We start from the raw sequence: 10,476 nt of genomic DNA, 5'->3' as shown, positions 1-10,476 counted from the left end.
AACCAGTAGCAGGTGCCTGAGCCCCAGGAACCCAAATCTCATAACACACACAAGGACCCCTCCTTTCCTTGGCTCTCTCTTGAAAGTTTGGGTGATTGTTTATTGAGGTCCCCTTTTTGTGAGAGTCAGCAGTAGTGGAGATGAGATTTCTTGCTTCTGCTGGAGGAGACAAAGCCATCAGTGATCAGGTAATGATAGTGAGGGCTGTGGGTGGAGGGATGGACAAATGGTGTGGCAGTGATGCCAAAGAGGGCTTGTTCTAGTGACAAAAGAGCTGATGGCTTAACAAAACTAAAAAACTAACATTTATTTTGCTCAGGAATCTGCATTTGGACTGGGTTTAGTGTGGATATCTCCCCTCAGCTCCCCTTGATGGCAGAGGAGGCTTGAAGCCTATAGCCTGCCCAGTGGTTGGTGCCAGATGTCTGTGGGCATGTCCGTTCCCCTCTGTGAGGGTCTCTAATGTAGTCTCTGCATAGGATTGTTCAGTCTTCTTTTCAGCATGATGGTGGCTTCCGCAGAGTGAGCCTCTCTTCCAAATCGACCCTGGCAGATGTATTCTTTTGTTTTTCCTAGGCCTTGTAACCATATGGTACCCTTTCTACCTTAGTCTACCCCGTGGGGGCAATCAAAAGCCCTCACCCAGATTTAAAAAGGAAAGAGCATTTCAGTCATGTAATAGAGCCTGTGAATGGGAGATACATGGTGGGAGTCAAAGCAGCGCACAATCAGCCCCCCTGCTGAGGTACATGTAGAGTCAGTGAGAGGAGCTGAAACCATGGACCCCTATAAGCCTCGGCCACAGCCTTTGGAGAGGTTGGGGTCTGCTCTGTCCACGTGTATGAGAATGGAAGAGGGTTGACTGTCCCAATAGTTACTCTTTTGTGAAGTGGGAATGAATACAAGGAAGCCAAATAGTATTCTTCCAGCACTGTCCAGATGACTCTTTCATTTCGGATATCTTTATACCAAGCTAATAGATGCATTTAATTTGATTCCAATAAAAATATCATTTTTTCTTCCAGTGTTTCACAAGTTCTAGACAATTTCTAAAATATATGTGGAAAATAAACATGCTAGAATAGCTCTGAAAATTTTGACAAAAGAAAAAAAGACAGTAAGGGAGAGGGTAAGCCTTATCAGATATTAAAAACATTATATAAAACTTCTTTCCTGGTTCATGAGTAGACAGAAGCCCTTTAAACAGAATAGAAAACCTAGAAACTTTCCCAAGTACATAAAGATATGTAATTTATAATAAGGTAGCATTTCAAATCATTGGGAAAAAGATAGACTTTCTAATAAATGACATTGGAACAACTAGAAAATATTTATTCTTTGTTTTATTTTCCAATCAGAGTTGACAAAGCCACTTTTAAAAGATATTAAGTTGGAGTCATATTTCATATAAACCACCAGAATGAAATGCAAATAGGTAAGACACTTACATATCCTATATAATAAAGAGCTAATGTGCTAGTTAGACCGAACAGCAGAACAGCCATCCGGAGGACATTCTGAATGAAGCTGGGGCGGCATGGGCCAAGCCCCTCGCATGAATTTCATGCTTCGGGCCTCTGTACAAAATAAAACCATACATGCACTGCGAATAAACATGGATGAATTTCTATATAAACTTAGAAGGGGGTAAAGACTTTCTAGCAATGACTCTAAATACAAAAACTTTAAAAGAAGTGATTGATAAATACATTTTGATATGTAAAAAATAAGTCTTACAAGTCTCCACTTTCCTGACCACGGGAGCCTCCCTAATTTGAATTGGATTGTGCACAGGCAGGATCTTTTGGTAATGAGAAGGACCATGTCCAATTGAATGGTGTTCAGAGGCAGATTCTAACTGCCATTAGCAAATACATTGTAGGATTGTCCTGCCATTTGATTCTGTACAATTGTTAATGGGTGAAAATGGGGTGCTCAATGGTGGAAGTGGGGGGGGGATGCCTTTCCCAACTGAGTGCTGGGGGTAGGGTTCTTACGATAGCTTTAGAAAAGGAATTTTCTAAGACTTCTACAGGTGAATGAGTGAATTTTATTTGCATGGAGTTATATCCCTCAGTTGCAAAATTCTCATTTCCTTTAAACTGGACCTGGAAAAGGTGCAGCTGGGGATTCAGCAGAGCTAGAAGCAAAGCCAGTGCCCAGAGGTTGCATTCCATGGTGGAGTAAGTCCTGCAGAGCATCAGGCTGGTTGTAATCCAGTAGCTCACTGAGTGTGGGCCATGTGGGCCAGTGCAGGGGAGCAGGCCCTCTGCCACAAGAGAGCCAGGAGCGCAAGAGGCCGAGAGAGGGAACTCTTTTTTCCGGGAGTTTATGTAGCTCAGATTTGGTGCCATTTCAGGGCCACGTCTATTCTGGCCAATGACCTGCTCTCAGGTGTGGCTGACAAGTAACCACCTCCCCTATGGCATTCAGACTTACTGGGCATGCTTCTATTCTTTCTTTGTCTAGTCCCTTCCCCCATGATCTTTGGGGAACAGACCTGGAGAGTGTGACACTGCAGTTTCTGGCACAAATGTCATGCCTATATTATCAGGCCTTCCCTTTGCTTCGTTCCTGTCAATTAATTAACAACTGGGATAATTATAACAGTATCACAATGACATTCATGCCTGCTACGTTTACTGTGTTTTAAATTGTATTTTCCAATTACTGTCCACTTTCAATATTATTTTGTATTACTGTCAAGTGTAGAGCATAGTGATTAGAAAATCATACACTTTACAAAGTGTTGCCCCAATATTTCCAGTACCCACCTGGCACCATGCATAGTTATGACAATATTATTGACTGTGTTCCCTGTGCTGTACTTTGCATCCTAGTCACTATTTTCTAACTACCAGTTTGTACTTATTAATCTTTTCACTTTTTTTTTGCCTGGTCCCCCTAACCCCTTCCCCTCTGGCAACCATCAGTCTGTTCTTTTTATTTATGAGTCTGTTTCAATTTTGTTTGCTCATTAACTTGTTCTTTAGATTCTACATATAAGTGAAATCATATGGTATTGGTCTTTCTCAGTCTGACTTATTTCCCTGAGCATAATACCCTCTGGTCCATCCATGCTGTCACCAGTTATATCTGCTACTTTTATGGCTCCTGGACATGAGGCTGCTGCCCTGCCTGCTCCCCACCTGCTGCCCTCTCCCCGAGGTGAAGAGGATGAGCCAGTGAACAGTTTGGGGGTTGCACGTCTAGAAATGAAAGAAATAAAGTCATTTCCAAAGCCCACACGATGCTGTTCTAGAGTCTCAAGTGATACAACTAAAGCAGAGTGTAATACAAATAAAACACAAATACTCCCGTGGGATCTGGGCTCTGTGGGTTCATGGGAAGGAAGGAGAGGAAATTCCATTCAGATAAAAGTCAACACCGTCAGTTTCACTTGTGTTCAGGTGTCAGAACCTGTATTATGTTCACTGTACACTCTCAATGCCTGGCACTTAGTAGGTGGACAATCAGCATTTGTTCACTGATTGATGGAAAAACTGCTTTCCAGTCCTACTGCAGAGAGCAGCCCTTTCTAACTCAAAAGGCAGGTAGAGCTCATGGTGGCCAGCACGCAGTCTGAGCCTTGAGGCCAGCAGTGAGGAACAGGCTGCAGGGGACTAAGGCTCCTGAGTGGCCAGCAGTCAGTGGACTCTGAGCACGCGGTGGGGTCACTGGGCTGGATGTGAGGGTGGAGCTGGCTCTGCCCAGTGAGAGATGGGCCCAGGTGTTCTGCAGACACCCTGCCGCCCTGTCCTCCAGGGCCCTGCATGGGGCCAACACATGGGGTAACCTTCTGCAGGGCATAAGCTGGGTGGCAACTCAGTGACCAGCCCTGCTGGAACCTGGGCACTCTGGGTGTCCTTGGTGGGAGGGATATGCAGAAGTGGGAGCTCAGACCAGTGTGGTCTGTGGGGCACAGGGTTGGTGGACTCTGAGGATGCTCAGTCAGCAGGGATGAGAAAAAGGGGCAGCCAGGAGTCTGGAGGCCAAGGCAGGTGTGGCCAAGAAGGAGCTGGTAACAGCTTTGCATGGGGTTTGGGGGGGCGGGGGGAGTCCTGGGGGAAGGGGAAGAGGAGGAAGTAGAACAGAGAAAAATTGTGCTATTGGCCTTCTGAGCAGAGCTGGTGCCGTGAATGAGGTTCAAAGAATAAACAAAAATCCCAGCTCTTCCCATCAGCTAAGAAACATTTATTCAGTTGCTGGCACCCCCTCTCTCCCCGCAGTGTGATCCTGGATTAGCTGCAGGACCCAGTTGGAGGCTTTTCATGGTCTCTCGTATCCAGGGAAGAAAACTGGCGACTTTGGTGTAGACCACTGGGGCTTCCCCATACTTGCTTCCAGAGGAGACAATGCCCTGGATCCCATTTCTACACAGGAGAGGTCCCCCGGAGTCCCCCTGTGGACAGACAGAAGGAAAGACTGAGCCAGTTCTCCTGGCTCTGCCCTCCTTGTCACCTCATGCCCCTCTCGGAGAAGGCTGCCTTGCATGGTGTTCACTTGGGAGATAAGCGGGCAGCCTGGTCCCCATGGGCCCCTCAGCCTGGACATTGTCACTGCTTCACTTCACCCCCGGTGGTGGCTCCCTCTGCTCCCCCAGGGTCCCTGATCCTCTGGCTATGAAGGTGCTGCAGGACTGTAGCTGCAGCCTACTGTGTAAGGACCCAAGAGCAGGCAGGTGGGGTTGACACCACTAACCAGCTCTGAGGAGCCACTAGGTGTAACTTCTGCACACCCAGGGAATAGTGATCTCACTGCATTGCCCCAGCTTGGGCCACAGTGTTACACATCGCCCTCCCCAGGGCAGGGCTACAGACTAGGGATATCCACACCGTGTTTGGAGTGACCAGGGGCCCTTGTAGGCCCTTGGAGACCCTATTCCTCCCTGCTCTGGTGGCTCCCCTTTTTTCTTTCTGGGGAGAAAGATCACAACCTAGAGGGTGAAGGAGTCCACCCCCCTGCCTGGGTTCCAGGCCCTACTTTCTACCCAAACACCCTTCCCCCCAGAACCAAGCCAGGCAGATGTTCAGTATCACCTGAAAGGAAGTCTTATTTTCTCCTGGGTTCCCCACACACAGTTCAATGTTCTTGTTGTAACCATTAAAGCGCCGTTTACACTTCAAATCCTCCTGCAGGGTCAGCTCTACCTCCTGCAGAGTGTCTGAGTAAGGGCCCCTCCTTGTGACCCGCCCCCAGCCGGCCACAGTGCACTTCTGTCCTGGCCTCAACGTGTTCTTGCGCCTGGGCAGTCGGAGGGGCTTCACAGCATCAGTTTGCTTGATGTTTCTCTCCAGCTGGTGGGGAAGAGGCAAGGGAGCCCAGGTCAGCGAGAGGTCTCTGAGCCAGGACCCTGAGGGACACCTGAATCACTAGGACTGGTTAGGTGGCCAGAATGGGAGGAAAGGACGGGACAGTTCACAGTGAGAGGAGATACAATGAGATCCCAAAACTGCAAGCGCAGCAGGAGGTTTCCTCACCTGCAGTAACATGATGTCATAGGAGACTTTCCTCTTGTTATAGTTTGGGTGCGGGATGGCTCTTTCCACCAGGACGACCTGTTGGGTCTTCTCCTGCTTTTTGATGTTGTGGGCCCCCAGGGTGACACTGATTGACCTGTAAAGAGAGCAGAGTGGATGAGTGTGTGTGGGGTGGGGTAGGTAGAGTCACAGGAGATACATTGCAGGAGCCTTGCCCTAGTGACAGCTGGGGCAAGGCAGGGCTACAGACTAGGGATATCCAGGTTATAGGGTCCAGGGCCTGAGTGACTCTGGTTCCCACTGACATGGAGTGTAGGGCTTGTGGGAGCTCTCTCTTGCCTTTAGGAAAGATCATGAAATTGCTTGCGTTTTGATTTTGACTGTAATGCATGTGTTCATGGTCCACCGCTGCTTTATTTGGCCACTGTGGTACTTCTCTTCTCCACGGTGCTACTCGCTGTCACTTCTGACTCTCAGGGCCCAAAGCTTACCTGTCCTGTTTCCCAGCCTCTCATTGCTCCGTCATGATCTCAGAGGCCTCTCTGATGAGGTCTCATGGGCTTGAGTTGCCAGGAGCCTGGGGAGCTGCCCTGGGCTGTAGCTCCTGGGAGGGAGGACAGGGTCCCTGTAGAGGTTTCAGGAGGTGTAGCTTGGCTGCAGCCTCTCACCTTCCATTGCAGTGAGCAGCTGTCAGAACATATTTCTTTTGCACAAGGACACCGCCACACATGGACTCCTCCTCCTCGTCTTCAATGTGAAGATAGGCCATGTAGGGTCTGGAGTGGGGCTTGGCTTCATGTCCCCCGATGATCTCCCCTGAAGGAAAATTCTGTTGTGCTTGTGTGCGCCCCCGCATTCCCACCCCGTGCACCAGGCTGGCATCAGCTTGATGACTCATGCGGCTGGGCACTTGGGAGCCTAGGGTGGCATAGAGCTGGGAGGGCATCAGGGGAGTGGGGGACTCAACTTTCTCTTCTGGAAAAGGGAAGAGTAACAGGCTGGATCTATGATTTGGCCTGCCACATAGTTGCAGGTGAGAATATGGTCTTAGTGATAGAGAATATCTGCAGGTTCCTAAAAATTCCTCTCCTGACTTCGCTTGGTGTTGGGTGAGCTTCTGAAGCCTCTGAGGTGCTGTGATGTCCAGGCAGTGCACTTTGCAGTGTCCAAAATTTAGGCTTAGGGATCTAGGTGTTGCAGAGCTGTCCCAGGGCCTGACAGGTGGGGAGTTGCCAGTGTTTGTTGACTGCCTGAAATGTTGGCCCCCAATGGGCCTCTGGAGTTGGGTTGGTAAGGCCAGTGCTGTGGGATTCTGGAAAGCAGAGAAGTTTGGGGCTGCCAACCTCACTGGCTCATCCTTTAGGGAGTGGACCTGCTAAAGGCCTTGGAAGAAAAGCAGAGCTGGAGAAAGGGACTGAGGGGCCTTGAGATGGAGCAGAGGAAACAGCAGTCTTCTGGGAACAGTGACCCCACCAACTGTGGGGTCTGCTGAGCTCTGGGCTTCTCTCCTAAGCAGACCCTGAGGATTCCTGGTGGAGAGCTGGGTCAGGGATGTGCAGAAGGGCCAGGAGGTCTGTGCCCACTGTGGATGGGTTGGGCCTGTGAGGGTGGGGATGGCCACTCACCTGCCTCTGCCGAGGGGAGTAGGAAAAAGGCCAGCAGGAGCACGAGCAGGGGTGGCTGCATCTTCCCAGGAAGGCTGCTCAGGTTGGAGCTGCTGGTGGTTCTCTGTGCTCTGTTTGCACGCCCAGGAGAGGAAGGAAGTGTGGGTGGGCTCTGTGACCTGAGTCCCCCTCTGGTTTTGTAGAGCTTCATCCCAGAAGGCTTTCTATGAAGCATCTCTGCCCTCACACCTCCTGCCTGATGATGGTATCTGGGTGGTTGTGTGAACAGTATGCAGTGACCACATCAGTACCCACAGCTGATGACTCAGAGCAGATATTAGAGTACATCCAGCCCTGAGCAGGAACCCAAGGTTACAAGATGGGGTCCATGGAAGTGGTATGGACCAGCGGAGGTACTGGAGCCCAGAAACCTGAGTCCCCAGTGAGAGAACCCCCAGTGCCTCATCTCCATGCTACTAAGTCCATCAGGGTAATTTCTTTTGCATGTGTCTGTTTAGGTCCATCTCTGTCCTATGGACAAACATAGTGGAGATGTGTTTCCTGTTTTTAGAGCAGTGATTTTCAACCTTTTACTTCTTCATGGCACATAAACTACTAAAATTCTGTGGCACACTAAAAAATGTATTTTTTGTATATCTCACAAAAAATAGGTATACTTTTGATTTTCTTTTGCAAAAAAAGTGATTAACTACCCTTTTTGTTCCAAAGTGACTTAGAAAAATATCAAGTGCCTGTACTTGTGTATATGATTAAACAATCAGACACAACTATATTATGCACTGTGACCAATAAAATGCAATTCTATTATAAGACCTATTTATTTATGGTTCCTAAAGGGCATTCACACCAGATGACTATTGTTGTGTTGGCTGTTGTCGTTTTGTTTTTAAATTTTTTTATTGATTAAGTTATTACATATGTGTCCTTATCTCCCCATTGCACCTCCCCACACTCATGCCCTCACCCCCCCTGTTGTCTGTGTCCATTGTCTAGGCCTATATGCTTTCATATAAGTCCTTTGGTTGATCTCTCCCTCATACCCCTTCCCTCCCCTACCTTCCCCCTGAGGTTTGACGGCCTGATTGATGTGTCTCTGGATCTGTTTTTGTTCATCAGTTTATGTTGTTCATTATATTCCACAAATGAGTGAGATCATGTGATATTTATCTTTATCTGGCTGTCTTATTTCCCTTAGCATAATGCTCTACAGTTCCATCCATGCTGTTGCAAATGGTAAGAATTCCTTCTTTTTTACTGCTGCATAGTATTCCATTGTGTAGATGTACCACAATTTTCTAATCCACTCGTCTGTTGATGAGCACTTAGGCTGTTTCCAAATCTTAGCTATCGTGAATTGTGCTACTATGAACATAGGGGTGCATATATCCTTTCTGATTGGTGTTTATAGTTTCTTGGGATATATTCCTAGAAGTGGGATCACTGGGTCAAATGGCAGTTCCATTTTTAGTTTTTTGAGGAAACTCCATACTGTTATTAAACAATAAAGAAATTACCAATGAGATCAAGAAAGAAATCAAAAACTTCCTGGAAACAAATGAAAATGAACACACAAAACCCCAAATCTCTGGGACACAGCAAAAGCAGTCCTGAGAGGTACGTTCATAGCATTACAGGCCTACCTCAACACACACACACACACACACACACACACACACACGGAAAATTAATAATAAATGAAATATTTATTTGTACAACTTAAAGAATTAGAAAGAGAACAACAATGAAAGCCCAAAGTAACTAAAAGGAAAGAAATAATAAAGTTTACAGCAGAAATAAATGACAGAGAGACTAAAAAGACAATGCAAGAAATCAAAGAAACTAAGCCCTGGTTCTTTGAAAAAAATAAACAAGATTGATGAACCTTTAATGAGACTCATCAAGAAACAAAGAGAGAGGACCAAAATAAATAAAATCAGAAACGAAAGAGGTAAAGTAAAACTGACACCACAGAAATACAAAGGATTGTAAGCAAATGCTATGAACAACTATATGCCAATAGCTGGACAATGTGGATGAAATGGAAAAATCCCTAGAAAAATACAATCTTTCCAAACTGAATCAGGAAGAATCAGAAGATCAAAATAGGCTAATAACAACTGATAAAATTGAAGCAGTAATAAAAAAACTTCCAACAAACAAAAGCCCTATCTGGACAGCTTTACCAGGGAGTGTGAATAAACATTACAAGAAGAAATAAGACCTATACTCCTCAAACTATTCCAAAAAATACAAGAGAAGGAACACTTCCAAGCTCTTTTTACGAAGCCAGCATTATCCTAAAAAGTTCATACACCATTACCAAGTAGGATTTATATCACTGATGGAAGGCTGGTAAAATTCGCAAATCAATAAATGTGATACATCACCTAAATAAATTGAAAGACAAAAATCACATGATCATATCAATAGATGCAGAAAAAGCATTCTACATCCAACACCCATTACTTTTTCTTTAAAAAAAATATTTTATTGATTGTTTTTACAGAGAGGAAGGGAGAGGGATAGAGAGTTAGAAATATTGATGAGAGAGAAATATTGATCAGCTGCCTCCTGCACACTCCCTGCTGGGTATGTGCCCACAACCAAGGTACATGGCCTTGAGTGGGATCGAACCTAGGACCTTTGAGATTATAGGCAAATGCTCTATCTACTTAGCCAAACCAGTTAGGACTCCAACACACATTTCTGATAAAAACTCTCAGCAAAGTGGGAATAGAGGGCATACCTCAACATAATAAAATCCATATATGACAAACCTACAGTGAACATCATGCTCAATGGGCAAAAACTAAAAGATTTCCCCTAAGAAGAGGAAAAAGACAGGGATATTCCCTTTGACCAATCTTATTCAACAAAGTACTGGGAGTCCTAACCAGAATGATCAGACAAGAAGAAAAAACAAAAGGTATCCAAATTGGAAAGAAGGAAGTAAAACCCATTATTTGCAGATGATATGATATTGAACATAAAAACCCTAGAGACCCCACAAAAACTACCAGATTTAAAAAAACAGGAGATAAAAGACCTGTACTCAGAAAATTTCAGGATGCTAAAAACAAAAAGAGATAGAGGAAGACATGAACAATTGGAAGAATATACCAGATTCAAGGATTGGTAGAATCAACATCACTAAAACGTCCATACTACCCAATGCAATCTATGAATTCAGTGCAATCCCCAATAACATACCAATGGCATACTTCAAAGACAGACCTAGAACAAATTCTCCAGAAATTCATCTGGAATAAAAAAAGACCCCAAATAGCTGCAGCAATTTTGAGAAAGAACAAACCTGGAGGGATCAAAATACCAGACATCAAGTTATACAACAAAGCCACTGTATTCAAAAA

The 10,476-nt window shown here is 45.7% G+C and overlaps 1 protein-coding gene across 1 annotated transcript; it reads right to left on the bottom strand.

Annotated features, from left to right (window-relative positions):
- Positions 1–4,198: 4,198 nt before the first annotated feature.
- LOC102772954 (granzyme H) lies at positions 4,199–7,294 on the bottom strand. The gene is made up of 5 exons (XM_006760870.2): positions 7,106–7,294; positions 6,149–6,296; positions 5,481–5,616; positions 5,040–5,297; positions 4,199–4,402 (listed from the first exon to the last, which is right to left on the bottom strand). Exons 1-5 carry the CDS (start codon positions 7,164–7,166, stop codon positions 4,199–4,201), a joined length of 807 nt encoding a protein of 268 aa, XP_006760933.1. The 5' UTR covers positions 7,167–7,294.
- Between the last annotated feature and the right edge of the window lie 3,182 nt (positions 7,295–10,476).

The sequence above is a fragment of the Myotis davidii genome, unplaced genomic scaffold, assembly GCF_000327345.1.
Source record: "Myotis davidii unplaced genomic scaffold, ASM32734v1 scaffold157, whole genome shotgun sequence".
Classification (NCBI taxonomy): Eukaryota; Metazoa; Chordata; class Mammalia; order Chiroptera; family Vespertilionidae; genus Myotis; species Myotis davidii.
This window is presented reverse-complemented; position numbering and strand designations above follow the sequence as displayed.

Excerpts from the sequence above, each read along its gene's own strand:
- LOC102772954 (XM_006760870.2), bottom strand. The coding sequence starts at position 7,166 with ATGCAGCCACCCCTGCTCGTGCTCCTGCTGGCCTTTTTCCTACTCCCC. Across the intron at positions 6,297-7,105 it reads ACTCCCCTCGGCAGAGGCAG|GGGAGATCATCGGGGGACAT; the intron begins GTGAGTGGCCAT and ends ATTTTCCTTCAG. Across the intron at positions 5,617-6,148 it reads GCTGCTCACTGCAATGGAAG|GTCAATCAGTGTCACCCTGG; the intron begins GTGAGAGGCTGC and ends CTCTCTTTACAG.